Source organism: Trichosurus vulpecula, chromosome 5 (assembly GCF_011100635.1).
Source record: "Trichosurus vulpecula isolate mTriVul1 chromosome 5, mTriVul1.pri, whole genome shotgun sequence".
Lineage (NCBI taxonomy): Eukaryota > Metazoa > Chordata > Mammalia > Diprotodontia > Phalangeridae > Trichosurus > Trichosurus vulpecula.
The window spans coordinates 9,490,935-9,512,892 of NC_050577.1; the positions used below are offsets into that span (position 1 = coordinate 9,490,935).

The following is a 21,958-nucleotide window of genomic DNA, read 5'->3' on the forward strand; positions in this document are numbered from 1 at the left end:
ACCTGGCCACCAGCTTGGGAAGTGTCTTTGGCCACAGCTACCCATGAAGAGCACTGAGGACCAAAGATGTGAGGGGCTTAGAGCAGTCCACATACTGATTAGAACGGGGACTTCAACTGATGACCAGGAATAGAAGAACGCTGGAACGCGGAAATGCCATAGATTCACTGGACAGCCCCTGAGAAGCCACCACATTTCAAAAGAAGAAAACAGCAGAGATCCATGGAGTTCTTGGTGGCTCTTAGCTGTGGAGCTCCCAGACTAGAACCCGAATTAATTTCTGTTCTCACATCAAAAGTGTAGCTCTTCTACAGGGTACAATCCAAACAGCTCTGGTATGACAGACCAGGACTATGAAGCAAAAAAGCTTTGGTATGACTTCAAAACTACAAAAGTTTCATTGTGGCCCCAATGTTGTTGTTCAGTCATGTCCAACTCTTCATGACCCCATTCGTGATTTTCTTGGCAGAGATACTGGAGTGGTTTGCCATTTCCTTCTCCAGCTCATTTGACAGATGAGGAACTGAGGCAAACAGGGTTAAGTGACTTGCTGAGGGTCACACAGCTAGTAAATGTCTGAGGCTGGATTTGAACTCAGGAAGATGAGGTTTCCTGATTCCAAGCCCAGAGCTCTATCCACTGCACCTTGGGGCTCCACTCCGCACCTATTCAGAGGACTGGATAACCAAAATGAGCCTCTCTCAAGGCTTACAAAATCTGGAGGCCTTTTCATCTTATAAATCATTCCCTATGCTAACTCTGGAAGGAAGGCATAACTTTCCATGTGTTCAAGAATGAAAGAAAACCAGGATTAATCAGGACAGATTTTTATTATTTATTTTTTGATGGCAAGATTTGGCCAATGCCTGGAAAGTGGTTATTTTATCTTCATTCATTTCAATAGTCAGAATCAACTTAAAATGGAATCCACCTCAGGGCCCACTCAGGGGAAGAGAGGGAGAGCGATCCCATCAAACCCCAATGACATCCGGAGGCTGGCAGGTGCATTGCCTTCTCATTCCTGGTCCTGTAAGGTGCACACCTCCGGTTCAGAAGGAAGCCAGATGGTACCACTCAAGGCTCTCAGCATCATCTCAGATCCTCATCTAGGGTGCAAAGAGAGAAATATTTGGAAGAGAAAAAGCAGAATTCTGAAACGTGTCCAAAAGTCCTAGCAGTACTAAGGGATTCAGAGAAGCATATGCTTGATTAATTTGTGAGTACGAGGACAAAAGATTTTATTACCACTTGCTTTTAAATCATGCTTTTAATTAACACGGTTAGGGTTAGCGTTAGGGGCCTAAGAGTTATCCAGATCTTTTGAAAGATCTTTCCCCTGAGAAAGGCCCCCAAATTAACTATCTGGACAGTAGCTATAGTTTCCAATTTAATGGATTCTTCTTGCATGTAACCAAACAGCAAGGCCTGAACTGCATACAAATAGGTGCTAACTGGAAGCTTTAAGAGGTAACTTCAGCATGAGAGAAACAAGGAAAGGAAAACCACTACAATTTACTGGGGGAAAACAAGAGAGGCACAGTCATAAGGAGAGAGAAGGGGAGAGACAGACTGAGAGTGGCCTGTCTTCTCTGCGTACATCATGCGATCAGCAGCTGCCCAGTGAGCCCGGCACTTCGGTCCTTGATGAGAGAAGTGATGATGCTGGCACCCTGCCTGACATTTTCTTGTAGCTGTTGTAGATTATCCTGGAAAGAAGAATGATAACAAAAATTAGGGAGCTTTTTTACAAGTGCCCAGTGGGTCAGGAAAGATGCTTCCTGTGGCCTCCAGATGCACCACGAAGCCACTGCTGACATGATTTTAAAGATCAAAGGAGAAAACAGTAAATCACTTTGAAAACTGGAATATGCTGTAGAAATGCTAGATATTAGTTGTTGAAGGTGAGCTCCAATCAGATTTTTGAGCAGGGAGCCTGCTCGGGCCCCACTGCTCCTGGCCTCAGCCTCCTGCCTAAAGCTGGCCTAGGCTGAACCTCAAGCCCCACTCCAGGCTGGGATCAGCCCAGAGGAACCATCCTCTGCAAAGATGTCCCATGACTAATGCGGTCAGCATGCTCTGGAAAGGCAAGGATCAGGGCTGACCCAATACAAAACACCAGCCAGCAGAATCCAAAGGGGCATTTACTTTTGGATCCAAATGCTTGGCTGGCCGATGGGTAAATATTTTAATAGTGATGCACGGCTCCTCTGGTCATCTTGCTAAGTGTCTTCTTGATTTGGGGCCATGGCTGAATGTAGGTGTGAGCAATATGGAGAGTCTATGGAAGTCGAGCTCAAGATGAATTTTCAGCCTGTGTTACTTACAAACTGCCAGGGATTGGGAGAAAGCCTTCAGGGGCACCCAGGGAAGCTCTTCTCTCTAGTTCCTTTGAAGGTCTTAACCTGGTGATGCCACTGCCTGGAAAGGGATTGGACTTGGAGGTATGCCAGCCTCCAGACTGGAAGAGGCAACCCCCTGTCAGATAACTTTATATGGACCAAACAGCTTTATCCAAGAGATAGAGAATGTCCACTTGGGCCCTTTGCCTGGCTCCATTTCCCAGACCTGCTTAGAAGGATACAGGGAACACGGGATAGAGCCTGATCTAGACGCCCTGTGAAAGCCAGTGACCCCATTCCCTGAGATCTCCTGCCTTTGGGCTCCCCCTGGGTAAGGAAGGGTCCATCGCTTAAAGATGAGGCCATGAGCCTACTTCACTGGCTCTAGACCCCCACCCCCAGAGGCCACACATGCAATTACAGCAGATTTCCTTCTGGTGTGAAGCAGATGTGTTGTTTTTACTTTGCTCTTGCTTCTTTTGAGTTTATCTCATGCCTCTTTTCCAGGGCATACGTTTGCCGAGAGGGAACACACAGAAATACCCCAGGCTCAGATCTGCCCTTTGTTCAGGCAGAACTCCCAATGGGAGCTGTAACTAAGGAAATATTCCTTTAATCATCTCTTTAGACAATTAAACTAAATCCTTTCATTACTGGCCAAAGAGAGAGTTTTTGCAGCAGGCTCTCACATCAAGAAGTGAATCACTGGGACAAGGCAAGCCACGTGTATGCCTGGTTTTGTCCTGCTGTCTTAGCCCAGGGGCGTTGGTGGAGCTGGCTGAGCCTCAGGCAGCCCAGGCCACTGACCAGAGAGGCATCAGCGTAGGCTGCTAGAGATCCGACCCTTCTGTAGCATTATCCAGGTGCATCAGGGTATGGGGTTTTTCTCCTTCCTTCCCTCCTTCCTCCCTCTTCCTTTTCTCCTTCCCAGTTTTTCTTCCTTTTTTCCCTTGGAAAACAGATCCTAAAATTCAAGAAACATTTAAATACTGCTCTGTACAGGGCACTGTGCTACACATCAGAGAAACAAACAAAATAATACAGTTGCTGCCCTCAAGGGGCTTTTACTCTTCTTTGGGTGTGGGGATAGAAATCCAGTGGACACACAAGTAAACTGAAAGGCAGTTTGAGAAGAGTGAAGGCACCAGAAACTGAGGAGTAGTGGAATGGTTCCTGACCTGGGACATGAAGGGAGAGCATGGCCCCTCCTTGAGGACTGGCACTATATCAATTTTGTCTTTCCATTACCAGTGTACTGCACAGTCTCTGATGCAAGCGTGTTCAGTAGATAGAGTGGCAGACATAGAGTTAGGAAGATCTGAGTTCAGATTTGGCCTCAGACACTTATTAGCTGTATGACCCTAGTTAAGTCACATAAATGCTGTTTGCCTCAGTTTCCTCATCTGTAAAATATAATATCACCTACCTCAAAGGACTGTTGTGAGGACCAAATGAAATAGTAATTGTAAAGTGCTTAGCACAGTCCTTGGTACAGAGTAGGTACTATGTAAATGTTAGCTATCATCAATGTTATTATTATAACTTAAGATATACTGCTTAACTGAATGCCAGTGCAAAGAAGGCCAAAATTCCCCAAGGAACGATATTATGACAGTGGAAGCCAAAACTGCCAGCAAAGGATAACAAAGATAAAAAAATACCTACCTCAATTTCCCTGTAAGCAACATTTATTGTCTTTCCATCAAGCTGAGTACACGCATATGGTGCTCTGGCACATGGTTGTGAACACATGAGCACGTACACCCACGCACCCACGCATTGTTTGGCCTTCACTTCCAAACGCCATACTAGAATGTTGATGACAGCATGGCAATGATAGATATGAAATGCGTAAGTAAGCCTCTATTCACAGATACTCTGAAAACAGCTTCTCCCCCCAAAGTCCCCCTACATTCTGAGTCTTCCCTGACAGCTTGGCAGGAAGAAATTGGACAGTTTCACGTATACTTAAATTGTTGGGGAAATCCATTAGACATCTTGTAGAATTTATTACAACATGAAACTCAGAGTTCAAACCATCAGACAGTATATTCACTCCTTTTCTCAGTTATTTATAAATTACAGTAACAAAAACTTTTTCGCAAAACAACAGTGAAACAGAAGTTCACGCAGTCAAATAAAGTTCCTTGCTGGAAAACAACAGCAGCTGCACTACAGAAATTTCTAGAATGGCCAAAGTGCCATAACCCAATTGGCCCCTTGTCCATCCAAGATTTCAAAACTCATCAGTAGGCCTGAAAATCATGGCTATTCTCAGGGGAGAGTTTTCTTTGTTCAGTCATCCAAGTCTGAACAAGAGACTAATCGGACTGTCCCAGCCTTCAATAAAGAATCCAAACAGCAAGAACTCCCCAGGTCTGCCTTGGTGTTTCTGCTGGAGAGGTCAGCATTTCACATCCTGGGAATAGGATGAAAAATAATGCTGCCCACCCCTGCAGTCCCTCCAGTCTTTCCCCACCCTCACCCCGACCAAGCTTGGACCCCACGCTCAGGAAGCGGAGAACAATTGCTCATTAGGTGCTGAATGACTCTTTGCAAGGGGGATTTTAAGATGAGAAGAAAGTCAATCAAAACAAATGGAAGAAAAGCTCCTTTTGATCATCTAAAGCTCAGTATTGCCTCACTTAACATTCTTCAATTTAAAATCAAAGTATGAATTATGTCCAAAAATCTATTATGCTTGACAATGTGTCGCCTCCAGTAATGAGATTCCATTCCATTCAATCTCATTCAACAGACATTTCTTACAGGACTACAGCAAGTAAGTCACCTCTGAGGTGCCAGGATGCAAAAACCTGCCCTCAGGGAGCTTCCATTCTAATATATTACATTTGGATAGAAGAAGTGGGGAATATGGAATTGACCTCCAATACCAAATAATAACAATAATAATATTGACAAAATTACAAGAAAAACTTCCAATAATAATATCTATCGACAAGCATTTACCATGTACTAGGCACTGGGCTAAATACGAGAGATATAAAGAAGAACAAATAGAAGCTTCCCTGCCCTCAAAGAGCTTACCTTCAAATGAGGGATAACATGAAAATAACTATGATTGTGCATATGTGCATATAAACACACATGAGATATATATGATGCAAATGGAAGACCTCCTCAGAGGAGAGCGGAGAGGGAACTGACCTTGGGAAAAACCTCTTGCATTAGCGAGGACATATCAGCTCCACAGAAGTCTGCATTTCTCTTCCTCTCCAAATTCTCCTCCTTATAACACTCACCAAGGAATACTTTTTAAAACCATAGCTCCATGGGAGCAAAGGCTATCTCATTCATTGGCCCCAGGCCCCTCTAAGGGACAACCTCTCAAGATGCCAATTCTCTTCCCCACAAATGTCCTGAAATTCCAAGCAGCTGAAAAAGGGCTGGCAGGATGCTACAGAACTCCAGGTTTGCAGATGAAACAATCGGGCCCCCTTCTCAGAGGATCTGGCAGCAGGCAAGTGGTCTGAGCTGTTGGAGAAAATACCCACTCCAAGAAATCACTGATCCTCCGGACAAAGCATCTCCAGAAATTCAGGTCTTGCCCAAGCTGGGACAAAGATTGCTCCAGGCACTAATGGAGGAAGGGGATTTAGCCTCCAGGGAGATCAGGAATCTAAGGAAAAATGTTCTCACTCTCCATTTCTCCGGCTCATTTTCAGAGGATACATTTCATTGTTCCATGAGCCATCTGTAGGAAAGATAATGATCTGATTCTTTTAATGTTTTCCATAAGGATTTGGTTTACAAATGGCACTCACTTTTCCTGTGGTTCTTTCAGACAGTCTTGGTGGACAGACACAGTCAAATGCCCTGGCTCCCTCCTGCGTTCCTCAGGACACATGAATGCGAACCTCAAAGGCTGCGCTCATTTCATAGGTGAGAAAACTGAGTCCCAGAGAGGCCTGATAACAGTGTTCTATAGAGGGAGCCTCATGGGACATTTCTCTAGAGCTGATGACGCTTGTAAAAATAATCAAGAAATCATGGAGGGTAAAGTGTGGGGTTGTGAAGACAGTGACACCTTTAGAATCTGAAAACCTGGGTTCGAATCCTGGCTCTGCCAATTACTGCCACTTTCTCAACCTCGACTCAGTCATTCCCCTCTCTTGACCCTTGGTCTCCTCACCCATAAAATGAGGGGGTCCAAGAGACTGTCTCAAAGGCTTATCTAGCTAGAAGTTAGGCATGTCTGTGTTCTCTCAGTGCTAAAATGCTCAGCCCCAAAGATGGGGTTGCAGGGGACTCTAAGAAGAAAAATCACCAAGGAAGAATGGTGCAAGTCAGAGATTTCCCAGTCAATCCTCAATTCAATTCAGTAAACATGGATTAAGCCTGTGCTAGGCACTGTGCTGGGCACTGCAAATACAGAGCTAAAAATGCAGCAGTTCCTGCCCTGGAGAAGTGTGTGCTCTCTCAGTGGAAACAATGTGCAAACCAACATGCAAAGAGAAAGCACACCCCAAGTAAATACAAAGTAATGGGGGTGGGGCCTGAACTGACCTTCTTCTTTGTCCCCCCTCAAAGAGCTTGCAGGCTAAAGGCCTGTCCCTGGTCTTGTGGAACCATCTGCTCATTCTCTTCTCTCACTAATTTATTTCCTCTCAAGACAGGGCTTACAGAGCTCCTGGCACACAGTGGGGGCACTTACTAAATGCTTATTGATGACAGTTATCAAGTAACCTCTTGTGCTGTAGCCTCTTGGATGATTATAACAAAAATGGCAGTTGTTTATTAGGTTAAGGAGTTGCTGACTGCAATCACTGCATTTCAGCCATTTTTCATTATAAAATCATGATTCCAGGACTCTAGAAAGTTGCGTCTTGCAAAGGCAGAACAAACAGAAGAGAAAGCAGCCACACTGATCCAGGAAGAAGCCGATCTGTTCTTTTCCTCTCAAGGCTGTGGCCATGGGGAGATGCGCATGACCACAAAGGGCTATGGGACCCTTGTAGCGAGAGCAGGCCTTTCATCATCACTGTCATGATCTCATTCCTTCTCAATGGGGCTGAGATAGAAAGAGCTGAGGGACAAGATGCCCCCCGTTTGGATCTCTGTATGGTACCCATTCTTTGGATGATTTTTACATGGGGGAAAGTCTGGCTGTATTCAGCCTCCGGCCAATGGAGACAGTCCATCACTGATGCCCTGCACCTCATCCTGTTCCTGTGTGGTTTTGATTTCCTGAGTACATTTTGAAAGCCTTTCATTGCATGAAGCTTGCCAAGATGAGTAGTTTTGGGGACATCAATTTTAAATGTTATCCCTAAATTTTTACAGGCAATTATGAACAAGTTGGGCCTGTGATGCTGGCCCCAATCCAACAGTTGACTGGTTGAAGTTTCCAGGGGATTCAAGGATCTATGTTTGTAGTAGGGAAATCCGTTATTTGTTAGTCCATTAAAAAGAGTCGTTGTACGACCCTAGCCACTAGGACATGCCTTGCTAAGTATCCAAGTGGGTCAGGATTGAGGTGCTGCCCAGTTGCTACCATTTTCTTGTAAAATCTACATTGGTCTCTAAGTCTGGGTTCCCTAAGGATAATCCTTCTGTAATATCTGGTGGCCATATTCTTATCTACATTGTCATCATCAACTCCTGTTTCCATGAACACATCAGCATGACTTGGACATTTGTTTTATTCTTTGTCTTCCTGGTGCCAGCTGAGTTCATGAGGATATTCCAGCCCCCACCCCAGTTCCTTCTTTTTAATTCCCTTCTTGACCTTCAGCTGTTTCAGACGCTTCACTTGGAACTCCACCACCTCTGGTTACAGTGTCAAATCTAATGGAGAGTATCTGATACCAGTCTTTCCTAGGGGAAGGTAAAGTGACATCTGCTTATTTCAATGGCTTTTCTCTTTTGATCATGTGTGCTAAAAACTTTTATCCATCTTTCCTCCTGATTTGGGGAAAAGAGGTAGTCACTTGCCTTTCTTTAGATGTTTTACTTTTAGGCTAGAAAAGTTCACAGAGGGAGCACAAGAGTCTCCAAGTGTTTGAACAACTGTGCAGGGCAGTGGGATGGGACTCCTTTTGTTTTGTTTTCCAGAGGAGCACTAAGGGAGCTAGAAGGAAAGTGGCAAAGGAACAAATTTAGCCTTGAGGTCAAGAAAACTGCCAATAATTATTCCCACAATGATGGGGAGGATGGCCATGGAGAGAAAATGACTGCTCAGAAAACAAATTTTCTGGGGGTCACAGTGGTCTAAGAACCTTAATCTGCACCAACAGAAGGCAAGGACAGGCAAGGTTTTGGCTAGAGAGAAAGTCGCCAGCCAAGAAAGTAGATGTGACTTTGGGCTGGATTAAATGAGGTCTGGAACCCCAGAACAAGGAGGTGGCAGTTTTGTTCTATCTATGCCAAGGAGAATAACTTTTACATTAACTGCAGGCACATTCTAGCTAAATGGCTCTTGACTATAATCTTTTCTCATCTGGCCCTCCTCACTCATCCCATCTCCCATGAGAAGGATCACATGCTCACTACAGTCACACTGCCCCTGCCTACATCTTGGAAATAGTTGCTCTCTTTAAGGGCTAACTCCAAGGCCACCTCGACCATGAAGTCTTCCTTAAGCTGCCCCCACCTGCAAATGATTTCTCCAACTCATCACTGCAATCTGTCAGGGTTTCTCCTTTGCTCTTATATTCTCCTTTCTATCATCTTTTTATATTTCCTCCCTTGATAGAGTGCAAGTTCTTTGAGAGAAAGGTCTCCGGTCTCAGGCATCTTCATTTTTGCCATAATTTACAGTTGGTAGATATTTTAAAAATGTTTCTTGGCAGAAGAGGGCAGCACATACAAGTTCAGACTGCACAATGAAGAACTATTGTAATTAAGGAATGTCAGGAGTCAGGGGACATCAAACTTGGATTCATCAGGAAAAGCTTCCTGGAGACCCTGAGGCAGGAGACCAGAAGGCAGCCATCTCTGAGTCACAGCCAGCAGGATCCAGAAACATCTGGAGGGAGGGGACGAAGAAGAGACAATGGGGGCAAGGGAAGAGCAGGGAGGCATTCTAGGAGCACTGACTTGGATTCCATTCAGTTATAGGACATCCAATAAGGCGGGCTACACAAACGTGGCAGATTCCAGTTCTCTCAGTCTTTGTTTGGGGTAATAAGGAGGGAAACTCCATTTACAAAGGAACTGAATGCAACTCCTTCATGCCAAGGTCTACCTAAGGAATGGAAATTATGTTTATGGTTATTTCCTGAAAGCTCTGAGAACCATTCATCCAAGCAAATGTGCCTCTTAAATGCCTCATTTGATTTAGACCCATTATTATTTTTTTTCCCCTTCGTTAAGACAGAATGCGAGTAGTGTCTCAACTCGTTGGTCTTTGGACAGAAAATGCACGTTATGAATGCCAACAGTTAAACAGGTAAATTAATGTTACTAGACGGTCTTAAAGTGGTGTGATTCTTAGTGTGGATTTTTTAAAAATGCTTATTTTGTTATAGGATCAGAGATGAAGAGTCGTAAATGATCTTCCAGGTTATTTGGTCTAACCCTCCCATTTTACAGATGGGGAAAGTGAAGCCTAGGGAGGTTAAGTGACTTGGTCAGGGTCACAGCTAGAACATAAGTCACATATATCAAGGTAGCTAATATCTACAAAGCATTTTAAGGATGCAAAACAGCTTACATTTCACTTTTCCTTTCAGTAAACTGGAGAGACAGAGACAGACACTATTTTGTGTGTGTGTCTATGTACACATACATACACGTATATGTGTGTGTACACATTTATGTACATATGCATGCACAACACATATAAACATATATTAAACATAATCTAAAAAATATGGTCATCCACACACACATATCCCCCAAATACAGATAGTATTCTAAAGGTCTATAGAGACGTGGTGTAGGGAGTGATATCGCTGTCACATGTGACTGACCCAAGGAGTCTCACTGTCCCTGTCCATAAAATAAAGACATGTTCTATCTACCATTTGCAGGAGGATGAAATGAAATAATAGAAATATAATCACCATTGTGGCTAAAGGGGGCTCTATGGATGTAACATATTCTTGCCCTTATAAACTCCATATACGTTTTACAATGCAAACATAAACTGAGAGAATTCAATTTCTAGGTTGATTAATGTCATATAACCTAACTAAAAGAATGGGCCACCAGTGATAGCCGAATTTAAACACTGGGGAAAATACAAACACAAGCATTTCCTACTGCACACTAATGGCCTCCAAACAATCTCTGCAGAGCAGATGTAGTTGAAATAAAACAAATATTTATTAAGCCAAAAAGTGATTTTCTCTTTAAGTTTGTATTTTATATAAATACATTGCAGAGGGAGGTTGGAGGGCTTGTCAATTATAGGAAATGCTAAGCCATCAAATGCTAACTCGCTGGAGACCACAAACACACAGTGTGGAGCTATGAAAGCAAAAACAAAAATAAAAATTTAAATCTAAACATACATTGATTTGTTGGTCATAGTGGGAATGGCTTGGCAGGATCTGGGGATGGAGGATCTGTTTTACATTGGGAAATGATGGATGTTTGCTTTCTCTGCCTCTATATTTTTATCAAGGTATGGGGCATGAGCCTAAGTAATATCTAATTTTTGATCCAACATCGCAACAAAGTGAAAATGAGTTTAAATGGAAATCTAATAAGCAGCACATTCAGAATCTCCCATGAGCCCCTGGAGTGCCTACAAAGTACATGGTAAGGTGTTTTCCATTTTTCCAGCCTCAAGTATAATTCTCCAGTTTCCTGGATACTTTAATTTCATAAAGAATAACTTAGCAGAGTAGAAACCAAGAGAATAATGAGCACATTTCTCCCAGATCATACCACCTTGGGAGCAGAAAAAAACCCTCCAAACTCCCAGCTTGAAAACAGTAGTGTGAAAAAGTCTAAAGTTTGAAACAGAGTCCCACCCCAGCCCTGTCAACCCCATGAGGGCAACAGGGTCCAACGTTAACATAAAGTTCAAAATCAAGAAACAGGGTGGAGAAAAATGAGCAAACAACAAGAACAACAAAAAGAACCTGAACATAAAAAGCTACTATCATGAAAGGGAAGATCAAGGCACAAACTCAGCAGACAATGAAATCAAAACAGCTACAAGCAAAGCCTCAAAAAATTTTAATTGGATGCAAGCCCTATAAGAATTCCTGGAAGAGCTAAAAAAGAATATTTCCAAAATTAAGTAAGAGTGGTAGAAGAAAACCTAGGTAAAGAAATGAAAGAAAATTAGGAAAAGACAATTAACACCTTAGTAAAAGGAGCACAAAAAATGCTGGAGAAAATAATACCTCAAAAAATAGAATTGGTCAAATGGAAAAAGAGGCACAAAAATCCACTGATGAAAATAACTCTTTAAAAACCAAAATTGGCTAAATGGGAAAAGAAGTATAAAAGCTCACTGAAGACAATAATTCCTTAAAAATAAAAATTGGGCAAGTGGAAGTTGACTCTATGAGACATCGAGAAACAATAAAACAAAGTCAAAAGAATAGAAAAAATAGACAAAAATATGAACAATCACATCAGAAAAACAACTGACCTGGAACATAGATTGAGGACAGATAATTTGAGTTATTGGATCACCTGAAAGCCAAGATCAAAGAAAGAGCCTGGATATCATATTTCAAGAAATTATCCATGTAAACTGCCCTGATATACTAGTACCAGAAGGTAAAATAGACATTTTAAGAATCTGCTTATAACCACCTGAAAGAGATCCCAAAATGAAAACTCTCAGTAATATTATAGATAAATTATAATGTTCTTCTGGTTCTGCTCTGCTCACTCAGCATCATATCATGTAGGTTTTCCAAGGTTATTATGAAGTCTGTATCTTCCCCATTTCTTATGGCACAATAGCATTCCATTACATCCATATACCACAACTTGTTCAGCCATTCCCCAATTGATGGGCATCCCTTTGATTTCCAATTCTTTGCTACCACAAAAAGAGCTGCTATGAATATTTTTGTACATATGGGCCCCTTTCCCACTTGTGTGATCACTTTGAGATACAGCACTAGAAGTGGTATTGCTGGGTTAAAGTGTATGAATACTTTTATAGCCCTTGGGCATAGTTCCAAATTGCTCTCCAGAATGGCTGGATCAGTTCACAACTCCACCAACAATGTAACAGTGTTCCAATTTTCCCACATCCTCTCTAGCATTTATCATTTTCCTGTTTTGTCATTTTAGCCAATCTGACAGGAGAGATGTGGTACCTGAGAGTTGTTTTGATTTGCATTTCTCTAATCAGTAATGATTTTGAGCATTTTTTCATATGACTATAGATATCTTTAATTTCTTCCTCTGAAAACTGCCTGTTCATATCCTTTGACCATTTCTCAGTTGGGGAATGACTTGTATTTCTATACATTTGGCTCAGTTTCCTGTATATTTTAGAGATGAGGCCTTTCTGTGATGACTAATTGATAGACCTTGCTCTTCTCAGCAATATAAGGTTCAAAGACAACACCAAAGGACTCAGGATGGAGAGATCTATCTACATCCAGAGAAAGAACTAGGGAGTCTCAATGCAGATTGAGGCAAACTATTTGCTCCCTTTTTTTTCTTTTGTTTTTATTTTCATTTTTGGTTTTGTTTCTTCTTTCTCCTGATTCATTCCATTACTCATAATTCTTCTTTACAACTTGACTATTGTGTAAATAAGTTCAATGTGAAGTTATAAGTAGAAGATATATCGGATTCCATGCCATTTTGGGGAGGGGGGGGGGAGGACGAAAATCTGGAACTCAAAATTATGTGGAGCTGAGTGTTGTAAGCTAAAAATAAAAAATCTTAATTTTAAAAAACATTTAAAAATAAATCTAAAAAAAATTAAAGCTAAATTCCAGAGTCAACAGGTCAAAGAAAAAATACTTCAAGAAGCAGGAAAGAAACCATTCAAATGTCATGGAGTCACATTTAGGATCATATAAGATTTAGCAGGTAACATATTAAAAGAGAGGAGGGCTTGGAATATGATATCCTAAAAGGTAAAAGAGCTGGAGTTACAACCAAGAATACCCTACCCAGCAAAACTGAGTATCATCCTTCAAGGGAAAAAATAGATATTTAATGAAATAGAGGACTTTAAAGCATTCCTGATGAAAAGACAACAGCTGAATAGAAAAATTTGACTTTCAAATACAAGACTCAAGAAAAGCACAAAAAGAAAAACTTTGGGAGAGTTATATGAATTCATGCAGAGTGAAGTGAGCAGAACCAGGAAAACATACATAGTAACAGCAGTTTTGTAAGGATAATCAACTGGGAAAGACTCAGCTTCTCTGATCAAGACAATGATTCAAGATAATTCCAAAGGACCCACAATGAAATATTATCGACCTTCAGAGAGAGAAGTGATGAACTCTGACTGCAGATTGAAGCAAACCTTTTAAAAAATTTCTTTAAATTGTTTTATTTTGTTTGTATTTTCTTTTGCAACATGCCTAACATGTAAATATGTTTTTCAAGACTTCACATGTAAAATTGAAATCAAAGTGCTCGCCTTCTCAAGAAGAGGGCAGGGGCAAGAGGAAGGAAAAGAATTTAGAGTTCAAGAATTTTTTAAATAAATGTTAAAGATTCTTTTACATGTAACTGGGAAGTATTTAATGAAATAAAAATAATTTTAAAAAATAACAATTTAAGTGTTCTGCAGAAAATCAAATGAGGAAAGGCTCCATAATTTTTTTCCTTTGAATTATTCATTTGTTCTGATTGGACATTGATATTCTTGTCTGAAGGGTATGAATAACTGAAATGCCAGCAGAAAGCTTAGATGATTTCTGGAGAACAAATGATCTCCTTGACTATGGACGATGCAAATGAGGAGAGGCATAGGGGAGGCTACATAACCCAGCACTCAAACACGGGACCAAAGGCAAGGGAGAGACATTCACGTGACGACAACCATGAGATGGGAAGTGATGGGTCATCAACCACAGTCATGACTAGTGCAGTTCCTAGCTCCCCATAGATGTCCAGAGTAGCCCTGTCCCAGGGAGAAAAATGCACCATCTGGGTCTTCATCAAAACAGGATTTCCTCAACTATTTGCTCTTCTAAAACTATTGTTGTCATTATGATAATTATTAAACATTATGATAAATAAACTATCACCATCACAGGACCAAAGAGTTTTGTTCCACAATTGAGTCAGTGCCTGTCTGAGCCACCATCCTTTTTTGGAAGTTCTGTGGACACACACACACACACACACACACACACACAAACACACGGGTCGGGGGAGGGAACATTAATTTAAAAAAACAGACATTCTAATTCAATTCCACATCACGTGAATTTTTGGTGTTACATCTTGTCACGTCTGGGAGAGGAACAGAAGGGTGGGGCTGTCAAGCTATTATGGAAAGGCTCACTGGCCTGCTGATGCACCAGATAATCAGGGCTGGAGAAACATCAAAACTTGGAATAATTCTTCTCCTTGTCAGGCGACACTCTCTGTGTACATCCCTTTAGAGCAGCTTCCCTTTGTGCCATTAACTCTTTACTCTGTAGGAGGAAGAAAGTGGGTTTTTCAGCAGTAATTGTATAAACTTGTCCATGAGAACAAGCTCAAATTCCTAGTCTTGGACTAGAAATGCTTTAGGCTCCTGGGCCTTCTTCACTTCTCAGGAGAGACCTCATTTGCAGGGAGACTTGGGATCCTTGGGATCCCCATGCATGGCTTCAGAGCCAGCCCTGGGAAGAGTGAGTCCTGGAAACAGAGAAAAGAATCAACATAGATTTAAGAGAGAATTAGCCCTGGTAATTGAGCTGTGGAGAGGCAGAGACCCAGGGAGCCCAGCTGAGCTGCCTTACCTCTGAACACAGAAGCAAAGGAAAAAGGCCAGCCTTGATCCCCTCTTAAGGTCTGGCATCTTTCTCCACAGCTAGCTTTTCTCTGGACTGCCAGGCATCACTCCCCCTGCACAATGCTCTGCTGCCTTGATTGTGTTCTGAACTTATAGGCTCCCTTTTCAAAGGCTACCTTTGGCCAAAGACAAGGCTGCGTCAACTGCCATCAGGAAAACTTCACACTTCATGAAGAGATAACAGGGCAAAGGGGAATCTTGGCACTTAGTTTAAAACCGTATTAATATACCTGGTGGTCTCTGTTACTTGACCCTTGTGTGAGGATTTTATCTGTGATCTCATCAGTCCAACTGAGGGGGAAATAAGTTGGTCATAGCTATACTGACCAGTTCCCTAGAGATGAGAGAGTGGAAGCGACTTGGCTAAAGAGGGAAAGCTGGGGCTTGAACACCATTCTGGTGCCTGCAGTTTCATCACTCCAAATTGAGCTGCCTCTCTATGTATTTGAGCTGACAGATTGGAAGCCCCCTGAGGACAGGCCTGTGATGCTTTTCTGAGTTCCTAGGGCCTGGTACCTAATAAATGCTTGTTCTAAGGTCCACAAAGTACTTTACCTACATTGTTGCATTTGGTCTTTACAAAAACCCTGCCAGGGGAGGTACTGGTATTGTTCCCCTTTGACAGGTGAAGAAATTAAGGCTGCAAAAGAGGCAGGATTCAAACTTGGGTCTTTTCTGCTCCAAGTCCAGTACTCTGCACTCATGCTGCCATGCTGTCGTGGAGACGCAACTGCTTTGAGAAGTAACCCCCCCCCCCAAGGCAAGAAGCCACGGCCCCTTGCGGGCACCTGGATGCTGGCAGCCAGTGGGGTCCCAAAGTCTTATCCCACAGTGAGCCACATCATAAATCTCACTGGATCATGGAGAGACAAAGTCCAGAGGACCTGAGCTGTCTGTGTTTCTATACCAAGCAGCTGACTGATGCTTGCTCAAGATGGGTTGGGGGTGTGCTGTAAATGGGGCTTGCAGGGCTCAGATGCCTGCTGGATTCTAACCCCTTAAACTTCGGGGGGTAAAGAAAGGGCTGACACATTAAGAAAAAGGAAAAAAATGGCAAAGATTTTCTTGGGCATCAAACCAGCTCTTCCCAAACAAGATTTTAATTATTGAAGTATAAATAAAACCAAAAACATATGAATTTCATTTCACTTAATACACAAGTAAACAACCCTCCTCCTGCAAGCCGCCAACCTGCTCTCCTGCCAAGAGATGCAAGAGAGGTTCAGCCACGGAATTCCTGAAGTGGCATCTCCTCCACGCCTTCCCAGCCACCCTCCCCATTCCCTCTTCAAGGCAGGAAGGGCCAATGCAAAGGGAGGCCCCACATCCAAAATATGGAGGGTTTCAAACAACAAATAAACATAAGGCAGAGATTTTGAAGCTGGTTCTGCATCCCAACATTTCCAGTTACAAGAAACAATTCCAGTGCTCTGCAGACTCCAGAGCCAGTTATAAAATCTTCCGGCTTGTTTAAAAGTAGCTTGTTTTCTTTCATGTAACCCAAAGGAATTGGCTAAGACATAAAAGCGACAACTGAATGATTCAACTAGACAGTAATCACCCGCACATTGGAAGATAACATGACAGAAACATAACAGGCAAGATGGGATAAATTCTAAATGGCTGGACCCAAAGTGGTGGGGAGGAAGCTTCCAAGCTCTCTGGGAGGAAAGGGGCAAAAAACCTGCCATCTGTGAGATGGAGCCAATAGTTCTGCCATGCCCACCTTCCATGACTGTTGGGAGAAAAGGGCTTTTTAAGCTATTACTATAGATCCATCCAATTTTAAAAACTTTCCTCCTCACTGGTCCTCAAGCCCTGGTGTTTTTCTCCACATCCCAAATACACCTCCCTTGCCTTCCTGGGTGACCACTATAGGCCCAACCAGACCCATGTTCCCAACTGCCCTGGCCCTCAGCAGGATCCATGAACTGATCCCATGAGAGAGTCCCAGATCTTGAACACGTTTTCCTCCTGTGTTAGTTCTCATCTCTGTTTCCTTCCAGTTTTCTGTAAAGGATGACTCTGCCTCATCAAAGCAGAAGATGTTTGGAGTGCTTTCAAAGCTCCCAGATGACTCAATCCAACATGTTCACTTAGCCACCAACGGCCAAGCCAATTGGCTGGATGTTTTTGGTTTGTTAGCTATACTTCCAAACCTTTCCAGGATTGCTCCCTGACCTTCTGGTGGAGAAGCTCCATGGGGAAGGGGATGGTTGGTCATTCTGAGTGAGAAACTGAGGGATCATAAAGAAGAAATGTGGGTCTTCTCTGGGTGTCTAAGAACAGCACAGGTTCTCAGTGCCTGGCTCATAATAGGTACTTAACAAATGTTGATTGGAGTTCAAAAGGATCTTAGATAGTATCTGATCCAACCCTTCAAATCAATCAATCATTCAATCATGAAGTGTTTAATATGGGACTTCTGTGTGCCAGGTACTGTGTTGGGTGCTAGGGAACACAAAGACATAAGAGAAATAGGCCCTGCCTCAAGGAGCTTACACCCTACCAGAAGGCATTAATGCACATATGTAAGTGAAGATAAGATGAATACACACTACAGACAATGTCATTTTATGAGGGGGTGCCGTGGGGTGATCCTGGTGGTGGGCCACTAAAGATTACCTTCGCACATCCCTGAGAACTATCAAAGGGCAAATGGTCTCAGGCTCATCTTTAACAAAGGGATGAAGAATGACCCTGGTGGAAATACCAATTCCTCAACTCATTTGGGCTCCTTCAGCCAAGCCCTGCCTAGCCAATGCATGAACATACATGTATAAGCATGCAAACCTGTGCACGTGACACACACACACACACACACACGTGTGCCCACACATCCTGTCTACAGTGGATTCTTTCTGCTGACTGACATCCTTCTCCTCCTTCAATAGCAATTTTGACTCTCCTTTTTGGAACACTTCAGAGTTTGGTAAGGGATTACCCTCCCCCCAAAAAAAAACCTATGGAGTAGGATGTGCAAATACTACCACTGCCATTTTACAGAGGAGCTGTTAAGTGTCTGTGGCAGGATTGGAACCCTGGCCTTCCTCTTAGTTCCAGGGGTTAGCTCAGGTGCTGCATGCTGGGAAGGGCAGGAATCCGAGCTGTAAAGGACCTGAGATATTACCTCGTCCAACCACCTCATTTTATAGAGGAGGAAACTAAGTCACAAAAAGGTAAGTGACTTGTTCAAGGTCATGATGATGGTGGTAACAGGGCCGTGACTCCAGGCCAGATTCTCCTCCTGCCTTTCCCCTTCCCCCTCCTCCCTCCCCTCTTCTCTTTCTCCTATCCCAAGTTAAAAGTGGTTCCTCTGTCATTGTATTTCTCGCTTTAGCCTCTGCTATGCACTAGATAATTTTGTATCTTTGTATTAGAACCTGTGTAAATATCTCATCTCACTAGGAGACTAAGTTCCTTGAGCACAGGGCTTTCATTTCTTTTTCATCTTTGTTTTGCAAGGGCTTGTCCCATATAGTGCCTGGCACTCAGTAACCCCTTCAGAAAGATTTGTTCAATAAAGTTTTCAATCAACAGCATAGATGCCTTCCCTCATAATTTTAAAAAATATCACGGGCAGACCGACGGCCCACTGAGGCTTTCAATCTTTCATCTCTTAAAAAAGCATCTTGGTACGGTGGATAAAGTGATGCTGGACACGGAGTCAGGAAGACTTGAATTTGGATTCTGCCACAGGCCTTTTTGAGCTCTGTGATCCTGTTCAGGTAACTTACCCTCTCTCAGCCTCAGCTTTCTCATCTGTAAAATGGGGGTAATAAATGTTTCTACCACACAGGGTCACCATGAAGATCCCATGAAATAAATACTTGTAAAGCTTTGCACACTTTAAAGTGACGTAGAAATGTTAGTTATTGTTCTTAAATAACAAGAAATATCTTTTCACGTGGGTTATGGAATGCATACTGTATGTGGTGTTCAAATATTCTTACGGTTCTTCCTATGTAGGATACGTTTGCAGATTTGGGGCTAGAAGAGGTTAGCTCAGCGGTCACCATTTTATAAATTAAGAAATTGAAGTCTGGAAAGTCAAGGCTGCAGAAGCCGTGCACAGAGCCAGCGTGGGTCAAAACAGGCTTTCGGGCTCCAGTGACTCACCTCCTTTTCTCGGCTCTGTGTCTTTGGTAATGTCTTTAGGTCACATCTTGGGTGACAGAGTGAAGCCGACGCATGCCTGCCATCTGTCCCTCCTGAGGCGTTTATCATGCTGACTCATTTTAAGGTATGGCACTTCTTGAAACAACATACCATCACCCTTTGACCCAGAGGTCCCCCTGGGAGGTACAGATCCCACAGAAAGAAGACCTCCACAAATGCCACTCTATTTGTAGGGGCACTTTGGGTGGCAGCAAAGTCCAAGAAACAAAGGACATGGCCAACGAACGGAGAATGGCTCAAGAAGAAGCAGTATAAAAATAGAACAAAAATCTCTTGGAAATGATGAATAAGACAAATGCAGAGAAGCCTAGGAAGACCTAAATGAGCAGAGGCAAGCCAAAGGGCAGAGCTGCAGACAATATGCCCCATCAACATGACCATGGAAATGGAAAGAACAACAAACTCCCAACTGAGCCCTAGGTAACTCTGCTGGCCATCCTTGACATGAATAAATGAATAAAATTTTTACAAGAACATAAAAACATGTGGAGAGAAGCTAATCACTTCCCCCCTTTTTTAAATTAGTCAGGAGAGTGACCTGATAGGAGTGTGGAGGAAATGGAAGGGGAGCTGACCTTGTGCATACAAGGTGGAGACAGAGTTTGATCTCAAAGCTCAGCTCTGCCACTTAGTAGCTGCTTAAAATCTCACTTGGAGGAAAGAGAATTTAATTTAACAACTAACATTTAAAAATACTTGCTATGTGAAAAGTACCCTTTTACGCCTTCAGGACAAAAAGATGAAAAATGGGCCTACATCTGCCCATAAAGAGACACAGAGATCACTAATTATGCCACCGATTCTAACTTCGCTGAGAATACAGGAGAGGCCGACAGAAGGGCCAGAGAGATTCCAGTTGATAGGGACTCCTAAACCTCCTGAGTCTAGCAAAGTGCTGATTTTTAGAGGGGGCGGGGAACATGCCACCCCACTGGCTCCAGCAGGAGGCCAGCCAAAAGCTGTTTGCCATGATCTAAAGGGGAAGCAGTGTCCTCCTGGTCTGCACTTTTCACTCATGTGTTTCTGTGTTTTGAAGAGTTTTCACACCACCAAGGTTCCCTTGATGAGTTCCTTTTTCCACTGAACAAACTGGATTAGGGCAGGAATTGTTTCAAGTCCTGTATCCGTGGGTCTTAGCACAGTTCCTACCTCAAGCAGGTGCTCACTTAACAAATGGATATTGAATCAATTAGCAGCATGAATTCATGAGCAGCATGAAACAAAGGGGCCTGAACAGTTCCTCAAGTGAACAGTTTCTGTATTTCTCCAAGGAACCCACAGAAGACCAAGTTCTTGGACATAGCGTCTCAATTTATTAAACAAAAAAGGCATCTTGTGGAAGCCAATCTAGAAAATGCAGAAGAGAGGACACACAGAACCAGGATAACTGTTCAAAAGGACAAGCCTTATGAACTCTGAATAATGTAATCGCCAACTAGAGGGTCGAAGGGGAACACTACCTATCTCCTGACAAGAGAGAGGATGGACTGAGGGTAGAGAATGAGACACTACTTTGGAGACAAGGCCCATATATGAATGCCTTTTGTTTGCCTGTGCATTTTTGTTACAAGACTTTTTTTTCTTTTTCAGTGATGAGGTGGGAGGGAGAGAAAAGAAAGCTCCGGATTTGGGTCACACTTAAAGTATCAATGGTACTTTAAGGCATTCACTACAAAAAAAAAGTGAATTAAAAAAAAGGGAATTTGCTCTTGAAAACTTAGAGTATCACACTACAAGAAAGAAAAAGTAAATTAAACTTCAAAATGTGATTTTGTACTCATAAAAAGAACACTAAATTAAATAATGATTTTTAAGGGAAATCAAAGTATAATTTTGTTAGATATTATTTGTTACAAATGTCTTTCTTCTGAATCTATAGGAATAGATCTTAAGCTCCAACTAAATATATCATCCTATGGCTATTTCAAAATGTACAGCCTTAATTAATTCAATACTTCTAGGATTACTGATTTTATCATTGTGTGTCTCTTGTTCCACAAAAATGTACTGCAATCCCGTCTACCTTAGAAAGCTTAGAAAACTGCTCTAAGCTAAGTGAACAAAACCTAAATCCCCATAACTCAGTGGCCAATCTGCTAGTGCTGAAACTCTCCTAACCCAGTGGGTAGGTTCTGGGACAGGAGACCAGAAGTTCATTATTGGACCTTGTATTAGGAGGGCAGAGTTTATAATTTCAAAGAGGATCATATATATGTCTGAAAGGTTCAGAACCGCCGGATATAAGAAATTCTCAAGATAAGAGGCAGAAGAATCAAAGCATATATTTAGGCTCCACAGTAACCAACCCATGAACCAGCATCCCCATTTTGATATATTGATCAAAAGCTTCCAGGCCCAATAAGTACACCTCACAAGAGTAACCAGGAGGCCACAGAGAAGCATGATGGTGTAAAGCAAAATCATATACATGCTTCCCCTCTATGGTAAAAAGATTACCCACTGGCCTCAAGTCCTTGTTCAGCTTCCTCCCGTAGGTCAGCTCTGCTACCGGCAGCTCCTGCTTCAGCTG

General features: G+C 42.5%; 1 protein-coding gene across 2 annotated transcripts in view; it reads right to left on the reverse strand.

Annotated features, from left to right (window-relative positions):
* Positions 1-811: 811 nt before the first annotated feature.
* Positions 812-21,958, reverse strand: part of CRPPA (CDP-L-ribitol pyrophosphorylase A) — a 268,571-nt gene continuing 247,424 nt past the window's right edge. For both annotated transcript variants that reach the window (XM_036760933.1, XM_036760932.1), the window contains exons 10-11: positions 1,598-1,706; positions 812-1,106 (exon numbers count right to left, since the gene is read on the reverse strand). In XM_036760933.1, the coding sequence (XP_036616828.1) occupies positions 1,599-1,706 (108 nt within the window). In that variant the 3' untranslated portion in view covers positions 812-1,106; position 1,598. The remainder of the gene's footprint in view (positions 1,107-1,597; positions 1,707-21,958) is intronic.